Source organism: Phoxinus phoxinus (assembly GCF_949152265.1).
Source record: "Phoxinus phoxinus genome assembly, chromosome: 4".
In the NCBI taxonomy this organism is placed as follows: Eukaryota; Metazoa; Chordata; class Actinopteri; order Cypriniformes; family Leuciscidae; genus Phoxinus; species Phoxinus phoxinus.
In genome coordinates, this window is record NC_136879.1 from 7,741,685 (window position 1) to 7,769,395 (window position 27,711).

The 27,711-nt window shown below is 40.3% G+C and overlaps 3 protein-coding genes and 1 long non-coding RNA gene across 7 annotated transcripts in view; 3 read left to right on the plus strand and 1 right to left on the minus strand.

Annotated features, from left to right (window-relative positions):
* The first annotated feature begins 896 nt into the window (after window positions 1–896).
* Window positions 897–6,560, plus strand: LOC306996915. The gene is made up of 5 exons (XR_013797207.1): window positions 897–2,527; window positions 2,734–3,450; window positions 3,548–3,905; window positions 6,002–6,088; window positions 6,210–6,560. It is a non-coding gene; the product is annotated as an uncharacterized lncRNA (long non-coding RNA).
* A 32-nt stretch (window positions 6,561–6,592) lies between these two features.
* Window positions 6,593–27,711, minus strand: part of LOC306996493 (uncharacterized protein) — a 29,998-nt gene continuing 8,879 nt past the window's right edge. Inside the window, exon 10 of one of the 2 annotated variants that reach the window (XM_079609022.1) lies at window positions 6,593–6,715. In XM_079609022.1, the coding sequence (XP_079465148.1) occupies window positions 6,709–6,715 (7 nt within the window). In that variant the 3' untranslated portion in view covers window positions 6,593–6,708. Of the gene's footprint in view, window positions 6,716–20,573; window positions 21,242–27,711 lie in introns of those variants that run through there. The other variant, XM_079609021.1, reaches the window with a different exon arrangement.
* Window positions 16,158–18,469, plus strand: LOC306996824 (uncharacterized protein; the record flags this gene model as incomplete). Its single annotated transcript, XM_079609728.1, has 7 exons — window positions 16,158–16,302; window positions 16,564–16,693; window positions 16,878–16,949; window positions 17,472–17,855; window positions 18,100–18,198; window positions 18,401–18,411; window positions 18,464–18,469. The coding sequence occupies exons 1-7, from the start codon at window positions 16,207–16,209 to the stop codon at window positions 18,467–18,469; spliced, it is 798 nt and encodes a 265-aa protein (XP_079465854.1). The 5' UTR covers window positions 16,158–16,206.
* On the plus strand, window positions 18,413–24,493 carry LOC306996492 (uncharacterized protein). 3 transcript variants are annotated; one of them, XM_079609017.1, is made up of 14 exons: window positions 18,413–18,633; window positions 18,736–18,914; window positions 19,045–19,141; window positions 19,243–19,352; window positions 19,895–20,020; window positions 20,159–20,273; window positions 20,558–20,620; window positions 21,601–21,655; window positions 21,834–21,925; window positions 22,119–22,236; window positions 22,364–22,471; window positions 22,551–22,717; window positions 22,898–23,066; window positions 23,941–24,493. In XM_079609017.1, exons 1-12 carry the CDS (start codon window positions 18,577–18,579, stop codon window positions 22,607–22,609), a joined length of 1,179 nt encoding a protein of 392 aa, XP_079465143.1. In that variant the 5' UTR covers window positions 18,413–18,576; the 3' UTR covers window positions 22,610–22,717; window positions 22,898–23,066; window positions 23,941–24,493. The 3 variants fall into 3 exon arrangements, with proteins under 3 accessions (XP_079465143.1, XP_079465142.1, XP_079465144.1); XM_079609016.1 differs by having other exon boundaries at window positions 22,898–23,062; XM_079609018.1 differs by having other exon boundaries at window positions 18,413–18,914; window positions 22,898–23,062.

The window sequence follows — 27,711 nt, forward strand, 5'->3', positions numbered from 1 at the left end:
TAGACAGGTAAGGCTCTTCACAGTACAGAATACTTTAGTCGGTGTACAGTAGGGAGACAGTAGTTTAAAAGCTTACTTCACCAGCGATGCTGCATACTTCCAGACTAAGACAGTAAGTAGGAAGGTAAGGATTCTTCTCAGTACAGAATACTTTTCGTCCATGCACGTGAGTGAGACAGTGGATTAAAAGTTTACTTCACCAGCGATGCTGCATGGATCAATATCACTGTAGGGTGCCTTTTGGTGTCCTGAACATAAATAACTAATTTGCCATGATAATTAACATACAAATGACTATGAAAGGGTGTGTTATATTAGGGTAAGTGTTTTATTCATAACAGAAGCATTACTTGGCTCTTTAGATACATTTTCAGGATTCTTTTTTTAGTTTTGAATAAGATGTATGTTATTTTGCTATGTCCCAGGCACTGCTTATTCAATTTAAATGAGAGTAAAATGGTCAAATCACAAAAAATTTAAAATAAATATTTTCCTATTAATATTTTGTTAAATAAGACATTACTCAAATTGAGTGTATTGATCATTTTGTAATAAAAACAACATTTTTATTTAATAAAAAAGAGTTTGTCCATGTCCCTTAAGGCGAGACACTACAGGTGAATAGGGTACAATTTAAAAATAATAGATATCACCATGACACTTCCTCAGTTGATTACTTACACAAGTTCATAAAAAAAATGTATTACAAGTTTTTGAAATTTGTATGTTTAATTATGCAAATTAGGTATTATCTCATTAAATATGCACACTTTTGCATATATTTTCGGTAGATAGATCTGAACATATGATAAAGCCAGGTGCAAAATTCTTTTTTCATTTTGTTTACACACAAGATGAAAAAAGATGTTCAGAGGGATTTCAGATATATGCTTTCATTACCTAGGAAATCAAAATATACTGTCCATAGCCTTAAAAAATCGATTTTCGCCATATTTTTGGGATTAAAATGTCCCATAAATCAGGCCAGGAATGATTTATTAACAAATCCCTCTGAACATATCTTCAGAATACTGCTAAGTGTATAACTGGAGAGTTTGGTGTACATAGGTGCTACATAGGCTGAGATGTTTCTACTGGAGGATGACAAAAAACCCATTTTGAGAAAAAGGCATTTAAAGATTTGTAATGTAAAAAATCATACTTTTTTAGTAGAAACAACTATTTACTGACACAATATCTTATCAAATAATTAGCAACAACAATACAAACCACCTAAATCACATCAAAACTTATAAACACAGCATTTATGGCCTTTAACTGAGCAGAAAAACTGTCAAAAACACACATCTAAGTGTCAGAGTGCATCACGTGATGCATCTGAACCAATCACGTTGTCAGAAATTGACATCAGCCAATGAGATTTCGCTTTTAGGGTTAAATGCCCATTTTACTTTCACGATTGGTTGCTGATTAAAAGGAAATGACCATATTTGGACCCGACAGCATTGTACAGCAGAGAGAGAGCTTTTCAGACATGTGCGTGATTAAAAGAAGAACACAGAGATCGCGGAGCAGCGCGTTGATTTAGAACGCCAACTTTTGTTGAATTTCGGAGTAATCTATAGACGCAAATAGACATAGTGTAGTGAAATAAAGACCTAAATGTGTATTTTGGACTTTTTTTCACCACAAGTCTGAAAGAAGACATGTTATTGAAGACAAATAGCCTAAAATCTCAAAATTGACCAGTGAAAAAAAAACTATGTTTTTGCCTGCCGTGTCTCGCCTTAAATGGTTGTCCACCCTGTCGTATTGTGGAATCTGCCCCTTTAAGAAAAGGCCATCCCCATTAGTGACATCAGGACAACAGATTTTTGGTGAGTAAGCTGCTGACTTTCCAACTGACAAATTTTATTCATATGAGTTTGCTTACTTGGTTTGCCAAAGCTTAACATGTCCACCCTGTCGGCATAAAATATACTAGAAGTGATTAAAATACAATATTTTCAAAATATGTAAGTTTAAATATACCAAATTCTCTTCAACAACCAGACTAACTGTTTAGCTAGTCACAGTTTGTTGTAAGCTAATAGAAGCTCAAAATGTCCACCCTGTCGGCCCCTTAGACTCGATAGGGTGGACATACACATGACAGGGTGGTTAATATTGTAATTTATAGAAATGTTATATTACATTTTATAGAAACATCTGCTGTAGATTATATTTTGTCATTTAAAAAAACATAAAATCATTGCTGTTCTCAGGACATGCCTCTGAGTGCTGCAGAAAGTGCACGGCAATACAGAAAACACCGGGATGCAAACCCTGAACAAAGAGAGGCATACCTTAAGAAAGAAAGGGAGAGATGGAGGAAAGATAGAGATACAGGGAAGAAGAAAGCTATTAATGACCTCACAGAGAGAGAAAAACGTTCACAAAGGAAAAAATGGAAGGAGGCAAAGAAAGCTGCCAGAGCTAAAGCCAGGACAATAGTGGAGTTGCAGACTCCTCCTCCAACTCCAGAACCACTGGAGCTGGACTGTCCACCACAGCTAGGTCCCTCAAGGTTAGTATAAATGTAGTATGGAAATAACATGAAGGAAACATAACTCTAATTTATGATTAATTTATTATTATAGTCCCCTATATAATACCTATATTATACTTAAAAAATAGCTTCCCTGGTTATAGTTGAATAATTTAGTTGAGGATGAAATAGGCCTAATCAACAGTGATTGGCCTAAAAACCTGACAATAATTTATGTATTCTAGGCAACGCCTTCAAGGAGAAAGGATTCGAGAAAGAAGAAAATTATGAAAGAGTTGAAAGCAAAACTGGCAAAGGAGAAGAGAAAAGTAGAAAAATACAAAAAGAGGTACCAGAGAACAAAGAGACAAGAACCTACAGTGTCTCCACACTCAAAAGTCAGGGAATTGGTAAGAGGCCAAAAAGGTAGGTCACCCATTAAGAGAGCCCTGCTATTTCACACCACTCTGGTTGAGAACATCAAGCAAAAATACAGAAACGCAAAAACTGAGAGAGAAAGACAACTGATTGCCAGGGTGACTTCTGGAAGTATTTTAAAAAAGTACAAACTCCAGAAGTACACACAAATGGCATTTGGCTATTCCAAAAAAAGAAATGCAACCCTCAGTGTGGATCTTTGTGCAACCGTGAATAGAAAAGAAAGTGGAAAGAGAGTGGCTCATGAAGCCCTCTTCACCGGAAAGCGGAATGCTACCATCAAAGGCTTTGAGTGAGTATACAGAAATAATTAAATTATTTAATAATTAATTAATTAATAATTAATTATTGTTTATTTGTAGTATATTTCAACAGAGATATTCCAGCACTTTTTTGATCCTTGATTTCTCTGCATTTGCTGCAGATCTTTTGTGGTGGAGCAGGACCTACAAGGCAGGGTGACGGCAGCATTTGTAAAAAAAAAAAAAAAAAAAAAAAAAGGGAAAACCTTAAACAAAAATAAAGTAAGATAATTTTGTTACTTCTAATACAGAAATTAAATGATTAAATATTGTGATGTTAAAATGACTGCTTTTGTTTCATGCTTGTGCATTTTTGCAGGATCTGAAATGTCCGCAGACAGGGGTGAGCTGAGGATGGAGGGGCCACAGCACCATCCTGGAAGTGGTATTCTGCCATGGATGAGGCAATTGTGGACAGACCCTCCATCACTCCTCCTGCCCTCGTTGCCTCATGTGGGCAGGGTGTTGCTGTGGCCTCTTCATCCTCAGTGAGGCCAGAGCCAGCAAGAGCCAGGAAAAGGGTGAACGATCTGGAGGACCTGATCCAGGAGATGGAGGAGAGGGAAGAGGAGAGAGAGAGGAAAGCAGCTGAGAGGGAGGAGAGACTGTGGAGAGAAATGGAGGAGGACAGAAGAGAATGGGAGAGACAAGAGAGAGATGAAAGACAAGAAAGAGAAGTAAGAGAAAGAGAAGAGAGATGGCACCGGGAGGCAAGCGAGAGAGAGGAAAGGAGAGATAAAGAAACAAAAGAAAGGGATGAAAAATTCCTTTCTGTCCTTGAAATCCTTGCCAAAAAATAAATTCAATGACAAAAAACATCTTCTGATCATTTACACATTTGGGTTAAAATGAATTAAATTATATATATACATACACACACAGTACAGTGCAACAACAACAAATGGTGGTCTAAGACTTTTGTACAATACTATGTATATAAAACAAACAATTTCTAGGCATTCACAGTAGCCTACATTATAGACTTCTAGGAATGTATTGATACTTTAAGATTGTGATAAAATTCATAAATTTAATATTTATGAAGTGATGAATAATTAGTGAATGTGTGGTGTAATGTAAAAAAAAACTTTAAAACAACTGTTTTATTGGAGTGTATTTGTAAAGAGGGAGGGCTAATCTGATGGCAGTTTAGTGCTGGCTCTGACACACACACATTCAAATTTGCCGCTCCTCTGTTACCGCTATGGTCCGGGTGCACACGAGACCCATAGCACTTGTTCATTCAAACTCAACATACCCATCGCCCTGCTACAATAAACGCACATTGCATACACACGCATGCATATACATTCAAATAGGTTTACCTGTTCATTGATGTGTTGATTCCGCACGGATATTAAACGTGATTGTTGGTATCGAGGGCTATTTATAGCGCTCCATCACGTATCCGCAATAATGGCGCCACCCGGAACGGAAGATACTATGTGTTGTGTGATATGGGAAATGTTGTTGTGTTTATAGTTAATGTCTTAAAAGAATATTACATGATGTTGGTATGTATTTTATGGGTTTACTTATGTTTGATGTTGAATATTGGTGCGAGTATATGTAGTACTTGACCACCGTTAAATTCCATATTCCCCCTGGTTGTGTAAATGGTTGGCTCCAATAGGGGAGGAGCCAACAGTATAAAAGAGTGACTGAATGTTCATTCAGGGTCTCTCTCGGTAGACTGATGCGTGAGTGTGCAGTTGTGGTGCCACGAACAAATCAAAGTTATATTTTTTTCCTCTGTGAAACCGTGTATTGTGGATACGTGTTTACATTTTTGCTTATTTTTGTTTATTTAATATATTTTTGCCGGTGGAAGAGTTAAATATTTTTGTACAGTTTTGGGACTTGTTTGTAAATAAGGTGCATCTCTATGTAAATAAAACATCATATTGCACCATAGTGCATTAGCGAGTTGGGCCATCATTTTAATTTTTTCCATCTTTGACCATACCACGAAGTGGGCCGTCAAAACCAACTTCCCTACAGTATTATATGACTTCTAAATGCACACAGAGCTCATGCAGGGATTTTCAAGGCAGGTCATGGAGGGTTCAGTTCTTGCACACCTGTCTGTAATTTTCAAGTAGTCAGTTATTAATTGGTTTAAATTGATTCAGGTGTGTATAATTAGGGTTGGACAATAGCCCTCCATGACCTAAGCTGAACTTGAGACTGTTTACACAAACTACCTTAAGTTTTGCATTAACTAGGGTTAGTGAACCCAAGCAAAAAAAGGGTTAATGAACCCAAGTCATTATTTACTCCCCTTCATGTTGTTTGATCCCTCTGTTTTTTTTGTTTTTTTTTCCTGAACACAAAAGGTGATTTTGGTCAGGTTTGTACTGTTGGTTTAATACAATACCACTCAATAGACTTTCAGAAGCTTCAAAAGCATCATCAAAACGCCAGGAAGCTTCTGAAAGTTGGGCTCCATTGACTGATATTGTATGAAACCAGCAGAACAAACTTGACAAAAATCCCCTTTTGTATTTAAACAATAAAAAACAGAGGGATCTAACAGCATGAAAGCACATAAATAATGGCTGTATTTATGTTGAGGTGAACTAACCCTTTCACCCACCAAATAGAAATTGTAGAAAATGTATATGCATTTTGTATTATAGTAATACCTTGACGAAATAAGCAGCTTTGAGCGTTTATGCCTGAGACTGTTTAAAAAAAAGCTTTACAAAAATCAATCACATTTATGCATTTGCCAGATCTTTTTATCCGAAGTGACTAAATGCATTTATTACAGGGACAATGACCCTGGGCCAGCCTGGAGTAAAGAGCCTTGCTGATCGACCAGCAATCGTCTGCTAACAAGTTTTAGCCCACTACAAAGGTAGTAAAGCTCTAGCAAATATTTACATGTAATTGTAAACCTATAAAATTACATTTGGCAAGAAACGGAATGCTGACAACATGAATTGTAAAACATTTTAATCTTCTTAAATGTTTTAAAGGTAGTCGTGCTCATGGAGAGCCGGCACAGGGATGTTTGGAGCAGACAACGCAGCAGCCAGATTGTCCCGCACATGTTCTCCAACTCTTGCTTCAAGGTTGTGGGGATCAGGGAGGCCGTCATCAAGGTTGACACAGACAGCTGTGCAAATCCTGCTCCCACTGCCTCCAGGTCATCTCCGGTCGGAAAGCAAATCACCCTCCTCAAAATTTCCATGATGGCCTTGCTCATTCTGTGCACAATGTTATACACAGAGGTCTTTGGGATGTCGAAGGCCAGCAACACCACCATGTAGGATGCTGCATGGGCCAGCCAGTGCAGGAACACAAGGACCTCAATCTCCCGTTCCAATCCATGGTCAGATCCCAGTCTGACTGCAGCAATCAGGTACCTGATGGACGGCAGAGACAGGCGAAGGTGGGCACGGTGGTCAGCTGCTTCATCAAAATAAAGCCGCAGAATGGGAACACCTCTGTTGAGATGGCAGTATGATGTGGGGTTCACCGCCTGTAAATGTATCATAGTTTGTTAGAACAAAAAACTTGAATAAAGCAATGTTTCATATGGTATTGACTTGTATATGTATTTATTTATTTATTGTGAGGATATGATATCTTCTATTCATTAATTTACTTATTTTTATTCATGTTTCATATTAAATATTTATTCATATTTCAATAAAATATTCATTTCATGAATTCTTGCATTAATCATTGCTTGAATTAAATTGTATGTATTCACTTCAGCTGCATTTGTCTAGTGTGTATTCATACATGTCATATGACAATACAACAGTTTGCTTGTTTTACCAAAATATATAATTTTAATTAAGAATGTTATATAATTAAGTGCAGGTCAGCATTTGTCATTATTGTGCATAAATGTTGGGGTGGGCTAGTAATGCAATTCATTCTGGGGTAATCTTATTTTTTAAAGTAGTAATACTTGCTTTGTTTGAGTATAAAATCATCAGTCTTCTCCAAAGGCGAGATCTCCGAGCAGCAGCCGACGTCTCCTTTGTGCACACATTCGTCTAACTATTGCAGACATGCCAACCATTTCAGACGCTGATGAAAACTGTTCTAGTTAGGTTGTACTGATGCAGTGAGATGTCGGTGCATCTGTTGCTCATAACTTTTAAATTGTTGCGCTTGTGATAACGTCATAGGTCACATGATTTAATTTTTTAAACTTCTCCTACTCGTCTCCTATTGAAAAGCACAATCTTGGTCAGCGTTGTTCTTTTTTTTATTATTATTTTTTTTTATTACATAATTACTTACAAGATGTAAATACAGTGTACAAAGGAGCTACAGTTTGATACATTACTTACATCCTAAGTACAAAGAATGGACATTTTCACATTTTGAACATCAGAAAAATAAAAATAAATAAATAAATCAATACTAAACAAAAACAAATATTACACAAACATTTCCCATCCCACCCCCCCACCCTCTTCCCTTGTATGGTTGTCAGTTTCTTTCGTTTATATATCAAAGCAGTCTATACAGTTTATACACATATCCATCTGTATACTCACAGACTTAAATCTACACATTATTCACAATAAATGCATCACTGAGGAAGTTATACAAGATAGATCTGCAGAGGGCTAATTTGAAGCCGATCCAGGAGGGCTCATACTAACATGGACAGTCAAGTCTAGAGAAGGCAAAATGTCTATGAAAGGGCCCCAGATTTCTCTAAAGGTTGCTTGCTTCCCTCTCACATTGTACAATATTTTTTCGGGTGTGCAGTAAGACACAAGCTCATTAATCCAATGTTTTACTAGCGGTGAATTTTCAGATTTCCAGTTGATCAAGATACATTTTTTTACTGCAGTGCTCGCAAGTAAGATAAAGTATTTTTTGTAGTAGTTCACATTAATACAGCTTGTGTCCCCCAGGATCCATAGTTTTGGGTCCTGTTCAATTTGACTTCCTATTACCCTTGATGTTAGGTCAATGACACGTTTCCATAATTATTCTATTACTGGGCAACTCCATAGCATGTGTATAAGATCACCATCAATCATTTTACATCTCTGACATTTGGAGGAAATGTTGCTGTCAATTTTATGTAACCTGTAAGGAGTGTAGTATGTCCTATGGAATATATTAAATTGAATTTGCCTGTGTTTTGTGGAGGTTAGTACAGTCTGTGCTTGTTTCAATAGATGACACCAATCTGCCTCCTCATAAGTACAGTCTAGGTCTTTCTCCCATTTCCCTTTTGTAGATGTTTTATCATAAATCGGTAACTTTCCATTGATGATACCATGTATAGAAGATATTATTCCTTTTGTTGATCTGTGTAAATTATTACATAGGTGGAATTCAAGAGGAGTTTCTTTCGGGATATATGGGAATGTTTCTTTGGATTTCTCCTTAACCCAGTCTCTAATTTGTAGGAATTTGAAGAAACTTTCTTTGGGAAGGTTGAATTTTTAATTTATTTGTTGGAAGTTAGCAAAAGTATCATCAATGTATAAGTCAGCCACTGTGTGGATTTCTCTTTCCTTCCACCCCCGCAACACTGAGTCAGCTATGTGGTGTGAGAGGTTGGGATTACCCCACAAATATGCTCTTCTAAGAAAATAAATATTTGTGTCGAGAAGTGAATGAGATTCTTGCCAAGCAGCAAATGTATTCAGTATTATTGAGTTGTTTGTGAGTGCAGTTAAACATTTTTTTGTGCCTATGAATGGAATATCCTTTAAAGCCATAGATTTCATCTCGTGTTGTTCTATTGGGACCCATCTAACTTCACTGTTCTCTGCATGCAGCCAGATCCAAATCGGTCTGTACTGAGAAGCAAGGTAATAATTCCTAAAATTTGTTAAGTTGAGTCCTCCCTTTGAATATGGAGCCTGCAGAGAGATGAGTTTGACCCTGGGGTTTTTTCTCTACCATATAAACGGAGTTAAAATTTTGTTAAGTTCTTTGAAAAAACTTTTAGGAACATTAATCGGAAGACACTGAAATAGGTAAGTAAACTTGGGTAAAATGCTCATTTTAATAGTATTAACTCTCTATGAGAGACAGTGGAAGATCAGTCCATCTTTGAAGGTTAAGCTTAGTTTGTTCCAATAGCTTTATATAGTTCTGTTTAAATATATGTTCATTTGATTTACCAATTTGTATACCCAAATATTTGAAACTGATGCTGCACCATTTTAATGGGCCAGTGAGTGCTCTAATATTATTATCCTGTATATTCAGTGGTAAAATCTCACTTTTACTGTAGTTTAATGTATATCCTGAGACTGCACTATTCTTTGAGGCATTTCAATAGAGGAAGGACTGATGCTTGTGGATCAGTTATATATAATAAGAGATCATCTGCATACAGAGAGAGTTTATGTTCATTTGTGCCAAATTTAATTCCTGCAATGGAGGTGTTCGAGCGTATGGCGATGGCTAATGGTTCGATTGCAAAGAGCAGGGGGGAGCTTGGACAGCCTTGCCTGTACCCTCTGGATAATGAGAAAGTGTTAGATAGGATGTCATTTGTTAAAATATTGGCTTTGGGGGCATTAAAAAGTGTTTTAACATGTTGAGTGAATTTCTCTCCAAAGCCCATAGCCTCTAGAGTCCGAAATAAAAAGCTTGGTTCAATCCTGTCAAATGCTTTGTTTGCATCCATAGACATTATTAGCATAGGATTTTGATTTTTTTGAGCAGTGTTCAGTATGTGTAGCAATCGCCGCACATTGGCCCTCATTTATCAATCTTGCGTCGAAACGGGCGTATATGTTGGCGTAAGATTATGCTTACACTCCTCTCACCGCCTGATTTATGAAGCTGTGCATACCTTTGAAATTCAGGTGTACGCAATATCTGCCTCTTGATAAATGCCGCGGCTGAAAACGATCGTCATTAGATTAACACGCCCCCGCCTCCCCCACGCCCTCATTTTACGCCATGGACACACGGAAGACGGCAAAGAGGAGAAACCATAGACAGTATAAACGGGAGAAACTTCTCCGGTGGAAATCCAGTTTAAATCGCTGGTTGGTTGAGCAAATTACCTATCACAATGCATTATTTTACAGCACGTGTTTTGAAACTATTAGCGTTGAATTTCGCATGACGTCACATGTAATGGGGTGTACAATAGTGATGATGATGTGAATAATTGCATGACAATTTGTAATATTCTTCTTATTAGTATTATGATTTTGATTATTAATGACGCTTATTGTTATTTAGAAGAAGAATGTCTTTGTTTGTTATTATTATTATTTAAAAGAAGAAGAATGTCATTTTAATTAGTTTGTCAGTCTGAATTATGTTTTGGTCATTGAAAGCCTTTCATTACTGAACCCAGTCCGTGCGCACCTGCCGGGCTTAACTCACAAAAATAAACACTGAAGTTTATAATTTCTATGTTGTTGTTTTTTTACAGTGGGTCATAATATATCATATCTTTAGTTTGTCAGTGCGTTTTGTGGTGTTAGGAATTGTTTTTCTGCGCATTTCAGCACTAACTCAAAACGTGCGTACATGTACACCACCTCCTGAGCTGGCGTAGGATTTGAGCGTGCCGTACGCCAACGTCCATATTGATAAATCGCAAAGTCACCGTGGTTTTGGGTGTACGCTGGAAATTTGGTGTACGCACTTTTCATAAATGAGGGCCATTGTCTGCTCCGTATCTGTTTTTAACGAAGCCTGTTTGGTCAGCATGAATTATCTTTGGAATAACATCTTCCAGTCTTAGAGCAAATAGTTTGGATAATACCTTATAATCAGCATTTAAGAGGCTGAGGGGTCTATATGAGTCACATATCTGTTTGTCCTTACTCGGTTTTGGAAGCAGTGTGATTGTTGCAATTTCTAACGAGCCTGGTAATTTTTTATTTTCTAGAGCTTCTGTAATCATGTTCGCTAGTGGAGTTAATAATTTTTTTGAAAAGGCCTTATAATACTCGACAGGGAAGCCGTCTGGCCCGGGAGTCTTGTTATTTTGTAATTAATTAATGGCTTCGAATACCTCCATTTCTGATATATCTGCATCTAGCAGATCTCTGTCCTCATCTTGTAATTTGGGAAGGGTTATTCCATCCATGAACCTTTTTGCTCCAATATTATCAGCATCCTGCCCAGTTTTATACAAATTTTCGTAAAATTGTTTGAATTCTGCATTAATGGATGGTGAATTATCAAAGAGTCTGCCGTCCTCGGTTAATATTGAGTGTATAAATTTATCAGACGTTTCCTTTTTAATTTGCCATGCCAAGAGTTTACTTGTTTTGTTTCCGAATTCATAATAGTGATATCTAGTTCTGGCCATAGCTGCTTCCTCTTTGCTGGTACATAGATTATTATACTGCATCCTTGTTTTTTTTTTAGCATATTAAGGTGTTCTTCCTTTTTGGTGGCAATATATTCCTGTTCCTGCTTTTTAATATCTTTTTCCAATTTGGTGAGTCTTTCTCTAATTTGTTTTACCTTGTGGGCACTATATGATCAAATTTGGCCTCTCATGTAAGCTTTAAGGCCTTCCCAAATGTTGGCATGCGAGTAGGAATTTGCATTGGCATCAAGAAATCTTTCAATATTGGTAGTCATATATGAAATAAACTCAGGATTTTTCAACATGCAATTTTTAAATCTCCATCTGTGGGTTGTGGGTTCCGGAATATCAACCATCCATGAGAGTTTTATGGGATTATGATCTGAGAAGGTAGCTGGCAGATAGGAGCATTCTATAACTGTAGCTATCATACCTTATGGCATTAAAAACATGTCAATTCTAGAGTGTGTATTATGAGTAGGTGACAGAAAGAGAAATCCCTCTGGTTTGGATTAAGATTTCACCACACGTCAGTTATGCCTATGTCTTTCATACCCTGGTTTTGTGCTGTTGCTGCCTTTGATAGTACAGATGTTTTGGGTAGTGATCGATCCAAAAGGGGATTTAGAATCAGATTGAAGTCTCCTCCCACAACACATTGACCCCCAATTGTAGCCAGTTTCATAATCAGATTGTTAAAGAATAACGGGTCATCATAATTGGGCCCATATATATTCACTAAGGATATCTTGTTCCTATTTATTTCACAGACTACAAGTAAAAATCTGCCGTTTGATCTTTTTCAACCAAATTTAATTTTAAGTTCAAGTGCTTATTGAGCAAAGCAACACCTCTTGCTTTTGAGGAGAAAGAGGAATAGAAAACCTTACCCACCCTGTCTCTGCACAGTTTTAAATGTTCAGAGTCAGTGAGGTGGCTCTCTTGGATAAATGCAATGTCTACCTTTTGCCTCTTCAAATATGCCAACATTTTCTTCCTTTTAATTGGAGAGTTGATCCCTCTTATATTCCACAATATACATGTTAGTTTACCCATTATATAAATTTTTCGTGTAGATGTCTCAGAAGGATAATTATCATTCTAACCGTGTCACGAACACACACAGGAACAGGTAGATCCAAGAGCAGTATTCTTTATTAAAAGGGTAATCCGTACTCACAATCAGTCCAGGCAAGGGTCAAAATCAAAAGGCAATCCAAAGAACACAAGACATAAACGATCAACAGGAAACGGAAGTGTGGGGACAAAATATAAGGACTCCGTGACAAACACTGAAACAGACAGGGTATATATACACAAGTGCAAACAAGGTGACGAGAAACAGCTGAAGGAAATGAACAATCAGTGACAGACAGGATTATGGGAAATGTAGTGAAAATGCCTAGACACCGTGAAAACTGAGACCTCTAGTGTTAACCACCAGACACTGTGACAAACCGGCTATGCGGATGTCTGGATGAATTCCTGCATATAGTTTAGAAGTACTAAAATAATAAACATGGATATAATGATAAGACTGAATCTGAACCTGCGAGTAATCTGGATTATGTGAGTAAGTAGAAATTTGAGTTTTAGTGAGAAACCATACAAAACCCCAAAACATTAAAGTAAAAACCCGCCTAATAAAACCCTTATAACAAAAACACATTCGGTAGGTAACGTTAACTCTCTTAAGCAACAGGTGTGGCTCCAGCAACTGCTGATAATTGAAAAATTGGCCACTCATAACAGTTTGTATAGAAACATTTGCAATTTTACAATATTCGAAATAAGGCAGAGATATGAAAGTTATAGAAAAAAAATGAAAAAATGAAAACTATAATCCAATTCTACCATTCTAATATAAACCATAACATCATGTAGATTAGCTTGCACATAGGTTCCACAACTTATCATCAGTCAAGGTCTCCGTTATTTTAAACATTTGAAGATAACCGGATTCGACTATTATGTCGTAGCTTGAATCACAACACTTCTCATCAGCGTCTATACCGATGTACTGTGTACTGCTGTCACTTTGAATAGCTTTATTAATCACTTGGAATGTCTTTCAAAAAGCGTTGCACTTCTGCTGGAGTGGAGAAAAACTTAACTGTTTCCAGATACTTGATGCGAAGCTGGGCTGGGTAGATCAGCGCGTATTCCACTCCCTTCTCTCGCAATATCCTCTTCACATCACAGAACTCATCTTTTTCCTTCGCTGCAGGTCTGCGCTGTAATCTGGGTAGAATGATATTTCTTTTGTTCTCGTATGTCAACTCTCCTTTACTTCTTGTCAGTCGAAGGGTTTTTTCTTTGTCTCTGAAGTTCAGGAATTTGGCGATGATGGGCCTCGGTCTATCAGACTTCTTCCCGATGCGATGTGCTCTTTCCAGAGTGACAGGTGAGGTGAAGTTATCCTTCCCCAGTATTTCCGGTATAAACTTTTCCAAGAATCCCACAGTATCACGACCCTCTGCTTGTTCCGGCACATTTATTATCCTAATGTTAGACCTCCTGCTGCGGTTTTCCAAGTCGTCAGTTTTGTCTTTGAGGTGCGTTATCAATTTCTCCATTTCGCCAATACGGTCGCGCGCATCTTTGATATTATCTTCATTTGTACTCACTCATGTCTGTATCTCCTCAACCTGTTCCGCCAGCGTAGAGAGTGAAGACTCGATTTTCGTTAATGTTGTTTGTATGTCGGCTGTTTTTTTGTCAATATGCTTTGTGAGGTCGTCTTTAGTTTCTTGAATGGCAAGGAGAAGTTTGTTGAAGGATGTTTCTTTTTCCCCGTCCGCCATGTTTCCTGTGGTTACCGCGTGCACAACCTGATCTCACAGAATTCCGTGAAATGAACACGGCCCCTTAACTCAAAATCTGTGGCAGTTTCACGGAATCGACGAAAATTCCGTGATATGCCCACGGAAGTGATGCCTATGTAAGTCAATGACAGCAGCATCCGTGGTCCACACACGGGCTGTTACAACACTTGCGCTCCCCCAATTGACGTCGTTTTATAATTTAGAAAGGTATCGCTTTAAATATTCTGAGTTTGCTTAAAGTACTTTACTTTAAATATTTAGTTTTAAAGTGATTTTAACTTGATATTGCATTGTTCTGTCGTCGTTTGATCGCTAGGATAACTTCTGGTCCCCCTAAATTCCGTGACGGGACCACGGAATATTCAGTGATCGCCATTGTTTCACGTTCACTGGACGATATTGTCTATTGCTGATTTTGACACTTAAAGTAGGCTATTCAAGTTGTCTGTGTTTGCGATGCAATGTAGCCAAATTAAACTGTGAACCTCGTATCTCCCATGATCAGTTTCTAGCCTTTTGCTTATTGGCAAATTCTGTGATGGCACCACGGATTCTTCCGTGACGGGACCACGGAATTCTTCCGTGATGGTACCACGGAATATTCAGTGGTCGCCACAGATTGTTTCACGTTCACTGGACGATATTGCCTATTGCTGAGTGATTTTGACACTTAAAGTAGGCTATTCAAGTTGTCTGTGTTTGTGATGCAACGTTAGCCTCATTAAACTGTGAACATTTTCTCCCTTGATCAGTTTGTATAACCTTTTGCTTTTTGTCAAATTCTGTGATGGCACCACGGATTCTTCCGTGACGGGACCACGGAATATTCAGTGGTCGCCACAGATTGTTTCATATTCACTGGACGATATTGCCTATTGCTGATTTTGACACTTTAAGTAGGCTATTCAAGTTGTCTGTGTTTGCGATGCAACGTTAGCCTCATTAAACTGTGAACATTTTCTCCCTTGATCAGTTTGTATAACCTTTTGCTTTTTGTCAAATTCTGTGATGGCACCACGGATTATTTCGTGGTGGACACACGGATAACCGGATCACAAGAGGCAGGCTTGATCAATCAAACTCCCCAACCATCATCAATACTATTTGGACTAATTTAAAAAAAAAAAAAATGTTTACTGAATTGACAGATAGGCATATACAGACAACGAAAACAAAACACGATAAAGACTAATAATAAATTACTGTTAAATCGGAATTCTGTTGCCATGACGGCGACACGTGACGTCACACTTCCGTGCGCGCATCCTAGAATTTCGCGGGTTTTACAGTCATTGCGATTATCACCTCTACAGGTCGGTATGTATCTCTCAAACCTGCGTTACTTATTTATTTACATCACCTTTGTTGTTTATTCCCGCACTCCACCAAAGCAAATTTCAACCCAATTATGTTTGTATCAGTGTCGCGTTCATCCTGGAGATTAGTTTGTGTTTGTTGTGTTGCAATAGAGCTCAACAGTGTGTAGTCCAATGTTTGTGAGTTAATGTAAACATTATATTTTTCCTTAGAGATATCTAATGATGCTTTCTTGTCTGTTCTACAGATTATTTGCTGTTCTACATAACTCTTTTATATAGACTCTTACATAGAAAACAAAGGCACTTTTAAGAGCCACTCTTTCAATCTCTCTGTCTCTCTCACTCTGTTTCTCTCTAGTGTCTCTCTCTCTCTCTCTCTCTCTCTCTCTCTCTCTCTCTCTCTCTCTCTCCCAACACCCTCCCCCCTCTCTCAAACACCCCCCCCCCCCCCCCCCCCCTCTCAAACACACACACACACACACACATCTGTCTTTATATCTGTATTGTGTGTCTATTATTGTCTGTATTTTTGTATTGTATCTGTGCGTGCATCATGTCGGAAAACAACCCAAGAGTCTTTGAAGATCCCAGTGAGGCCAGGGGCCATATGGCTGCTGAAATAAGCAAGGCTCTTCTCCGTGAGGCCAGGGTGAGAAATTTTGATAAACTTTACACCCATGTCTATGAAAATCACTATTGGTATTACATATTGTTTGTTTGTTGTGGTTGCTGTTGAGGTATGATGTTTTAGACATATAATGTACATTGGAGTTGTGCATTATTTTATATTTTGTAGTTTTTGATTTGTGTTTTTTATTGTTAGTTACTTTGGAAAAAAGCATCCATCAAACATAACCATAAGTTAGTCTGATATTCTATCAGAAAACATTAATATTTTATTTTCATATAGGCTGCAATGGCAATGGAAAGCCATGTCCCTCAAAAAAGAAAGAGGACTAAGAGAAAGAAAGCAGTCGCCAGCGCAGCGGCCACAAGTAACAGACGTAAGAGACGTCAAAAAGCAGAACGGCGTGCATTAGGTTTGTTGTTTATAGCACTGTTGTCAGTTTAATAACGATAATTATCTAAATGTTGGTGAGTGAAAAGATGGTTTGAGCTCACTGAGCCAGATGTATGATGGAATTTTGTGAATTTTCTGGACTAAAATATATGATGTTTTAAGACCCTGATAGAATAGATAACCAAATGTTTTGGCCTTTACAGCTTCCGAAGTTCAATTGAACACAGTGTCTGAGGAAGTCCCTCAGATAGAAGAAGAGCTGACTGCAAGTCTTGGTGAGTATGTCTGTATTATCCCTATGACTACATTTCCTATTCCTCCATATCAACAACTTTTCTAATGACCTTGTAAACTTTTCCTTGATTCATTGTTGTTGATGTCTCACACTTATTCTCCACACAACTACATTAAAAGTGGTTTGTGTTTGTATTTTGTTGTTGTAGACAGAACATGTGCCTGATTTTTTCAATTCTGCACTCAGTGCTTTTTCAGAGGAGTTAATTCTTGCCTAGTTTGGGAAGTGATAGACACTCCAACTCTTCATTTCAAACTGGTCTATTATCGGAAGCATATTACACTGTTTGTGATTCCATTGTGATATAATGGTTCGTGATACCATGAGCAAGTCCATTTACAGTACATTAAACCAATATTGAATGGACACTGTCGTGTATGGCTTGGTCAAAGTCAGATTCTAAGTCATAATTATTGTCGTACCATTCAGTATTAAGTAATTTTTATCTATTGTGCCTTCACTCAATCGAAGGGTTGTTTAACAGTTATTTATTTATTTTCAGAAACGCGTCTTCAAGAGTTGAGGGACACTCTTGACTCAGTTGAGGTTAATGTGGCAGCTGAAAAGACAGCATGGGCACAGCGGAAGCTACACGCTGATACAAGGGCAAAAGCAGCAAGGCCAGTGCTGCTCGATGCTAAACTGTCCGCTGAAAGAGACGTCAACCAAAAATGCCACAGGTGCGGCACTGGAGAGGCAGTAATTAGGTGCCTGGATTGTGTGCCACTAGACATGGAGTTTCTATGTGGAGGATGCGACATGGAGACTCACAAAAAGAATGTGTTCCACGGCAGGGAGGCACTTTTCCATGGCTACCTGGAGCCTATTCCCCCCACAAAGGCTGTGGTGATGGGTGAAAATGGCCAGCCTCACTTTTGTGAGCAGGGTATGTGTTTATTAACAATTTCTGTTGACTAGTAAAAAGGTTTAAACTCTTAATTTGAATCACTCTTTGACAGAAGAAATGGTTTTTATTTGGCTTTGACTATGAAATGTGCTATTAGTAAGAAAACAGTGATAATGACATGGTAGAGTTGTCTATTTTGTAGATGTTGGTTTTGAATCACTGGTATGACAAGTGATATACCTTCTCGATTGAGGAAAAATGTAACAACCTCTTTGCATTGCAGTATGTCAGTTGCCATTGCCCGCACGTAGGGCAATATGTGAGTGCACCCATGAGATTGAGGTCACCTCTGGCAAGGATATTTCTGTGGTCACCATGAATGGTAAGTTAGGAAAGTCCTGCTTTTTGTTTCGTTGTACCGCAGAAGTTAACAATTGCAATCAAGGCAAAGCTTTTCTCTTGAGAAATATACCAATTACCAAATGTTAATGCCATATCAAATACTACAGTGAATGAATAATGGACAGTTGAGTTGGAAAAAGTTGATTCTGTGAAACATGTTTAATGTGTCTCTTTTTTCACAGGACGATATGATGTATGTTTGCCCCGTAAAATTTGCCCTACCTGCCTTGTGGAATGGACCCCAGGGGTGAAAGAGCTCCTTAGGTACCGTTACTGGCCAAGCACAACAAACTGCCAGACACTATATAGTTTTGACGTCTTCGATGCTTTTGCTCACATTAAAGTATCGGCTCCTTCAATGTCAAGACATGCCTTTTTAAAGCTACTGGAGCACCGTTCTGTTCAGGCTGGAAGGGTAAATCTGCTTGAATCATTGTAACACATAATAATATTACTGTGTCTGTAATATTGTTATATTTATTTTCTGTAAACACTAATAATTTTTTTTATGTCATAGCCGGGGAATGTCTGTGCAGATACGTTCCAGAAAAGTTTTTTCGAATATTGTTTTTGCAAGCATACAGAAGAGGTGATGAGTGAAGTAAATGACTTTTATTGTCCAGCAAGTCACCCAGACATGTTGGCAGTGTGTTGCGATGGCAATCGCAAACATTATCGCTTCAAAAAATCAAGGGGGTATGTTCATATTACACAGGCATTAATGTCAATATCAAAATCAAAGCATTGTCATAGAAATAGTTGCATGTAGAGTAATGTTTGGTCAGTTAAAAGAGGATATTTTTTTGTGATCAAATTTAATGGACAGGAATGAGGAACACTCTCTGTACAAGGGGTTATTTCTTGCAAAAGATGAGGAGGTATCAGCCTTTCTCAACAACATCAGAGGCAGCAGCATGACAAGAGTATGTCTAATATTGCATATTAAGACAGTATATCCATTGCTTATGTTTGTGTGTCTTTTCTGTTTTCTATTTGTTAAGACGAGTGATATCTGACTTTACAGGCAGATAACAGTGGAACATGTGGCGTTTCAAGGTTCAGGGCGAGTAGGGAGACGTCAAAAAAATCATTGTCCAAAATAGATGAAGAGGGGATACAAGTGGCAGTCTGCAGGTATGTGGGTAGATCAGAAGTGTGCAATTGTACAGATGCCACTTGTCACACGCTGTGGAAACAAATTTGTGGATAAATGTATCAGTCATGTTTAATTTCCTTATGGGAAGAAAAGTCCTTTCCGTCTTTCAGATGAGATGTTAAACTGAGGTCCTGACTCTCTGTGGTCATTAAAAAATCCCTCTGTCCATCATGGCCTCCTCATCATCCCCATACACTGATTGGCTTCCTCACTTTAATTATTTAATATTTAATTACACTTGAATTATTATTAAAGTAAATCCCCTTAACAGTTTTTTCCCCCCAAGAAGATTGTTTTAAAGCTCAGTTAGTAATATGTAGAGTTTGATGGGGAAATGTGTGTGGGGGGGAGAAAGAGAGAGAGTGTGTGGGGGGGAGAAAGAGAGAGTGTGTGTGTGTGCGTGTGCGTGTGTGTGTGTGTGTGTGTGTAAGCTTTAAATAGAGGGTTTTGATTAGCTTTTTTTCCCACAGGTCTTATTGTGTACATTGATCATTAACCATATTGTCCTCTTGTGTATCAGACACGGGATATTGCTGCGAGGACTGAACCACTACCGTGGCGAGGTCTTCGCCAACCCAATGTTTTTACAGAGGGAATTGTCAGAGAGGGCCAATGTCACTTTCTTCTGCATGGATGTTGTCTGCAGGTAATTTTTCTCTTTCATATTGAAATTCGGTCAACCTACTGTACATTAAATGAGAAGTACCTGTTTTTTTCAGTCGTTTTATATTGATGGCCAGGCAAAGTGTTAGTTAATGCCTACTAATGCTGTGCTTCTTTTTAGGTACTGGCCATACCTAAGCAAAGTGTCTGAAGAATCATCAGATCTTCAACCGCTGATGGAAATGAGGCCATTTCTCAGTGTGATGCATGCCAAAGCTCATACAGCAAAATGCGAGGTACCTCACCTCACCTCAAATTACTGAAATTCAGATGCAACTGTAGCCAGCAGGCAGCTAATGCGAAAAGTCGAGCAATGATTGTTTTTTATTATTTTAACCTGGTATTAGTGGCAATATACTAAGTTGTAAGTCTGTGATTATGATATCTTGTATAGTATATTATGCAGATAAAATATGACACCTATAATGTGAAAGTGATTTTAATGTGCACATAATCCATGATTGCATAACATTAGATTTGTAAAGTTATGGTATGAAATTAATCCAACTCTATGCTGCAGGTGAGATGGGGCGGCAGGAATAAGGATGGAGCAGGGAACACTGTTGGAGAGGAAGTTGAGCAAGTATGTTATTACCGACATTATTGTAACTATGTAGATATAGGAGACTTCACTGATACATTTATGTGAGAGACAAGCAGCGTGTGAAGGTCAAGGATAAAGTACATCAGGGTATCAAACAAAGATCTATGCTTGCTCGAATGACCATCAGAGCACAATCTGAACTATAGTTGCAACACACATTATGTCTGAGTAAAAAGTGAAGTCAGTGGTGGTTTATGCATGATGCATCACTATTTCAAGCTTTGTTCCCTCTGAGCTGCACTGCAATTATATATACTCTTTTAAACCTGTTAGGGAAATTCAGTCTCTGCATTTAACCTATCCGTGAATTAGAAACGCACATACACAGCACACAGTGAGTTGAAACACACTAACTCCTCACCACTAGAGGAGTGGGCAGTCAGCTGTTGCGGTGCCCAGGGAGCAGAAGGGTTTGGTGCCTTGCTCAAGGGCACCTTAGTCGTGGATGTGGACGGGACTGCGATGTTCAACAACTTTCCCCACCCACTTTCACTTTCCACAACAACCACATTCCTCCTGGTCGGCATTCGAACAAGTCACACGCCCAAGGCCCTAACCAGTAGGCCATGGTTGACTTAGGACCCCATTTGACACACCAGCCTGGTGACAGTGCAAAAACATCAAGTTTCATGGGATTCTATGAAAATGCCGACTGTCACAGCCCTGGCATGCCATTGTGAGGTTTTAAAATGTAGACCCAATTGGCAAGATCCAGCGTTGCTCCCAACTTTGAAAAATTGGGCTTGATCTTTCCAATTTTGATGTCAATGGCTATGGCTGAAAGGGTGTGTTTTAGTTTCCATGGCATTCTAAGGTGGAGAGCTAGTTGACGATAAGATAATAGTTAAACAATAAGTATGGCTATATGTTCACATATACATATGTTTTAGTTTATTTTTTTTATTTTTTATTTGGTAATGTTATATAGGAATACATTAATTTCTGTATTGTGTATCTAGGTAAACAGCTTTCTCTCCAGGGCAGCTCTTGTCACAAAGTACATGACAAAGGCAGGTTGGTATGACACATTACTAACCATATGCTGTGATGAGGTATTTCTGACTTCTAAAATGTAATTTTCCTGTTCTCCTTGCATTAAAGTAATTGTTGTGTTAGGTCGTGTCTAACTGCAATGGTCTTTCTCATGTAAATTAATCCAATCATGCATGCAGTTTTTTTTTTTTTTTATCAGGGAGAGAGAATATGCTTACTCAACAGGCCATGGGGTGGAACAGAAAAAAGACCGAGAACCTTCACAAAGTCTTGGCCCGCAGATACATCAAAGTAAGGACATTTCCCAATGGTCCTCTTGCCTGACACAACATACATTTTAACAACAAACAGCAGAGCTGGAGTCCATCTATCTGTAATAAGCTTATTCATCCATTCATTTATAAACTGTAGGTGAAGGAATTTCTTGATCCCGGTATTGTCTGAAAGCATGCATGATATTTTTTTATTTTTGTGTGATTTAAAGATCTCCGAGAGGGCAAAGCTGGAAGCTGCCAGCTTCAGTGATTTCCGCCAGAAGAATGGCATCACTGAACAAACAGCACAGCAGTGGGTGTGTGATGTTCAGGAGTGGGCAGTCACAGGTAAATCATGCACAGTGCTCAGACTTTTCAGAAATACAACTGTTAATTACTTTGTTCAAATATGAACTACATAAGGTGATCAGTAATTTTTAAATGAAACAATTGCTTAATTGTGTTACGTTTTTAGAGCCAGGGAGCACAACAGAACATGGAGCAACAGAGGATCTCAGGGCTGAGATAGAGAGCATCATAGTGGCACTGCTACGCAAGAAGCAGGACCTCTATCGTCAGCATGGTTGGTTGACTGATATTCAAATGGCACATTGCAAATGCAAACAAACAAAAACTGATAGTTTTCTTATTTCACTTTGCAGATAGCAACCAGACAAGACAGAGAAAAAGAAGAAAAATAAGAGAATTAAAAAAAAACTGAAACAAAAGATCCTGCTGTACAATGCTGTTGCAGAGGATACAATTGACGAGGAGTTGGCCTCAAATTTGACAGAGGACTACATCCTGCCTTGGGAGAGACGTGAGGATGGTATGGTAGTCCTCACATGTTCTCTAAAATGCCTACGATATTGCAAATCTCTCTCTCTCTCTCTCTCTCTCTCTCTCTCTCTCTCTCTCTCTCTCTCGTATGTTTGGGTTTATAATTACAGTAATCATCATAAATACTAAATCACTTTTTCATATTTCCATCAATTCCCTCTACCTAAAGGTCACTCCTTCAGGTTAAAACGGGCTCTTTTTGACCAATTGATGCTAATTAGACGCCTTGAGGAGGAGCAGAGCATCCTGGTGAAGGAGATGTCTCAACACATCACGTCTCTCCGTAAGGAGATAAAAGGAGTGGATAAGCTGAAAGAGAACATCAGAATGGGCTGTAAGTAAAATTTGGATTTTTTTTTTTTTTTTTTTTTTTCTCACTATTTTTCTCATATGTATAGTCCCTTTTCTACTGACTGGTACCAGTTCAACTCACCTCAACATGACTCTACTCGGTTTGGTTTCAAATGTTTCGTTTTCCACTGCATAAAAGTACCATTTCATGTAACTGGTTGCTATAGCGACACTGAAGTAAACTATCCTAGAATCACCAACGTGGAAAAGATTGTAACAGCAATCACTACAGCAGAACAGATAAATTCAACAGTATTCTGAATTCATCACAATACAGACACGTTTTTGGGGAGATTGCAATATTTACTCTATCAGCCGTCCTGTCGTGCTAACACTAAGCTGCTGGGGCATGCTCAGAATGTTAACATTATGATGCTAGCTATAACAATGACCACAGAGCTATCTACACATCATTGTTGGAACTGCAAAAGAGGTGGAACCAAAAGTGCTTGGTACCAGAGTCAAGTGGAGCTGGTATCAGTCAGTGGAAAAGAGCCACAAGTTTTGTTTTTTCTATATTAGTCATATCACTCTGCTCCACCCTCACACTTTGTTTGCCCTATCCTCACCTCAACATAGCTCCATCCCCCATCACACAGACTTCTGCAAACCGACTTCCCTCCCCGACTGCAATATATACCCCCAATTTATGCAAAGTATACAATGTCAAACACATGCAATTTCAATGATTTTTTTACATCCAGTAACTATATGCATATGACAATAAAATGTCCTTGTATTCCGTGTTTAAGTTTTCTTGCAACAAATAACCAAAAAAAAAAAATCTTTCTGTCATATGTGGTTCTACATGCTATAATTTTGGAACAATACTTGTAATTCTTATGTTTATTTATGTTACAGGTTTAGGTGACATGTCAGAGGATGCTGCAGCTGGTTTCAAAAGTGTCCTCATGCGGAGGTCCTCTGCACTGGAGAGTTTATGCCAACAAGCTGTGAGCACGTATAGTGCTATAGTTGATGACCTCCAGATACAGGACACAGAATGCAGAACGGACACTGATGACGAATATGACCTTAGTAGTCCAGAGTCAGAAGAAGATTAGAAAGGAGACCACTCTGTTTTGTTTTGATAAATATGCACTAACCCTATGATAATTCAGTTTTCAACATTAGGTGTTGTTAAATGTGAAATTATTTTGCACTGAAACTCCATATACTACAATCATGAGTGAGTGTGTACACTGTATCAATGCAATATCAACTGAATGGATTGGCCCTCTGCATGGACTGTTGGACATGGACTGTTTTATGCATTCTGGACTGTGACTTTTTAACCTCAACTTCAGCACTTAAAGGACAATATGGTGCTCATTAATGCTCTATTGAATTTTCTTGTGTGTTGGATGTGTTGTGGTACATGTGAACACACAAAGAGAGATTTCTATCAACTGGAAATAGCTACAATAAACTTGAATGTGAATTTGAAAATGTCGTAAATTATTTGTGATTGTAATTGAAGTGCATAAAGTACATAATTGCCTAGTAGCCTTCATTGCAGATCTACATTTTACAGTATACTGTCACATATAAAAACTCTTCAGGATGCTAAAGTGGCACTGGTGAAATACATCAAAAGTCATTCATTGTCCATGGGACCCGGTGTCACTTGGCAGTATTTAGCACGCTGTGATGGACTTGACAGGTTAGAGCTTTGATAAAAAGCCATGAATCTGTTATTCATATATTCAAAACCAATGTATGTAAAAAAAGTGAACATTTCAGTAAGGGTGGTGATAGGTTCGGAGTTGGAAACAGGACAACAAGATCGTAGCCAGTGTCTGAAAGTATAAAAAAGCTGCATCCCAGATGTCCACCACCACTGTTGTTTCACAGCCTCATAGCCCTCATCCCTGGACATTGCTCAATTTACCAGTCGACCAACTCCTCATTGAGTAGGCCTATACCTGCCAGACACCCTCTTTTTTCAGAAAATGGAAAGTAGAATGTGTCTTTAAAATCTATGATAAGCTCCAACTCCAAGTTTATTCTGATTTAACTTGATTTGGATAATAATTTTTTTATTGACTTGATGTCACGGTAGGGAGACGAGAGGCGTGGATTCAAACGCAGAGTGAATTTATTAGGACGACAGTCAGGTAGGCTACAAACACCAACGCACGGCAAACAAACAGGAAGATACACACGAACCACGTAACATGTACAACGAACCAGCACAGGACAGCAAACACAGGAAGACTAAATAGGGAGGCAAACAAGGAGGGTAACGAGCAGGACAGGTGGGACAACTAAACCAATAATCAGATAACAAGGGGGAGGGACCAGACAATGACAAGAGCACATGGCCCCAAAATAACAAAACACCCATGTGCATCACCAGACAGGACAGACATTTGACATTACCCCCTCCCTACGGAGCGGCTACCAGACGCTCCATAAGACCAGGGCGGGACGGGAGGGACAGACCAGGGCGGGACGGGAGGGACAGACCAGGGCGGGACGGGAGGGACAGACCAGGGCGGGACGGAAGGGACAGGCGAAGCGGACAGTTCATCAGGCGGCCAGGGCGAAGCGGACAGTTCATCGGGCGGCCAGGGCGGTGAAGACCCCTCGGGCGGCCAGAGCGGTGAAGACCCCTCGGGCGGCCAGGGCGAAGGCGACAGTCCATCTGGCGGCCAGGGCGGAGATGACAGTCCATCTGGCAGCCAGGGCGGAGACGAACAGGGTGAAGACGACCACTCGGGCAGCCATGGCGGTGAAGACCCAAGCGGAACAGGAATAGACCCTTGCTCAGGAACAGTCACAGACACCACCGGCTCAGGAACTGCAACAGCAACAGACACCACCGGCTCAGGAACAACAACAGCAACCGGCTCAGGAACAGCAAAAGACACCGGCTCAGGAACTGCAACAGACACCACCGGCTCAGGAACTGCAACAGGCACCACCGGCTCAGGAACTGCAACAGGCACCACCGGCTCAGGAACTGCAACAGGCACCACCGGCTCAGGAACTGCAACAGGCACCACCGGCTCAGGAACTGCAACAGGCACCACCGGCTCAGGAACTGCAACAGGCACCACCGGCTCAGGAACTGCAACAGGCACCACCGGCTCAGGAACTGCAACAGGCACCACCGGCTCAGGAACTGCAACAGGCACCACCGGCTCAGGAACTGCAACAGGCACCACCGGCTCAGGAACTGCAACAGGCACCACCGGCTCAGGAACTGCAACAGGCACCACCGGCTCAGGAACTGCAACAGGCACCACCGGCTCAGGAACTGCAACAGGCACCACCGGCTCAGGAACTGCAACAGGCACCACCGGCTCAGGAACTGCAACAGGCACCACCGGCTCAGGAACTGCAACAGGCACCACCGGCTCAGGAACTGCAACAGGCACCACCGGCTCAGGAACTGCAACAGGCACCACCGGCTCAGGAACTGCAACAGGCATCACCGGCTCAGGAACTGCAACAGGCACCACCGGCTCAGGAACTGCAACAGGCACCACCGGCTCAGGAACTGCAACAGGCACCACCGGCTCAGGAACTGCAACAGGCACCACCGGTTCCGGAACGGCAACAGGCACCACCGGCTCCGGAACGGCAACAGGCACCACCGGCTCCGGCTCTGGAACGGCAGACACTGGCTCCGGCTCTGGAACGGCAGACGGGACCTGAACAATCTCTGGATCGGCAGACGTGCAGTGTCTCCTCCATGCATGCAATACTGCCACTTCATAAAAGAGGAAGACCGCCCTCCTTGCCGTGGCAGGACTGATGGTAGGCAGTTCCGAGACGATCTCTGAGATGACAGCGGGCTGCACGGGAACGACCTCCGGGATGACAGCGGGCTGCACGGGGACGACCGCAGGTTGCACGGGAACGATCTCCGGGACCACCGGGACTGAGACCACTGGACTCGGGACCACCGGACTCGGGACCACCGGAACAGGCATGAAGGATCTCTTCCTTCTCCTCCTCCGCTTTGGGGCCACCGGAACTGGAACCATTGAAACCGGGACCACCGGAACCAGCGGTGAAGGCTTCATGCTGGACGAGACCAGTGGCGAGGGTCTTGTGCTGGACAGGACCCGTGGTGATGGCCTTGTGCTGGGCGGAACCAGCGGTGGATGGAACTCAGGGTCAAGGTGAGACCGATGTGATGAGTGATGCTGGGACTCACCTCTATCACCTCCTCTCCTACAACCTCCGCGGGTCCCAGAGAACCTGGCCAACCGGGTTCCCTCAAACCGCTGAGAGTCAGCAAGGGACTTTATATGGTTGCCAGTCGCAGTCTTGGTCTCACCTCTTCCCGACTGACCGCCGGCTGTCCTGATCTCCTCATTCCTCTGAGCGCACATGGCAAAGTATTTAAATAAGGAGATCCCGTTCTCCCTCTCCGCAGGACAAAGTTCGCTCCGCTGAATCCACATTTTTGGCTGGTTCGTTCTGTCACGGTAGGGAGACGAGAGGCGTGGATTCAAACGCAGAGTGAATTTATTAGGACGACAGTCAGGTAGGCTACAAACACCAACGCACGGCAAACAAACAGGAAGATACACACGAACCACGTAACATGTACAACGAACCAGCACAGGACAGCAAACACAGGAAGACTAAATAGGGAGGCAAACAAGGAGGGTAACG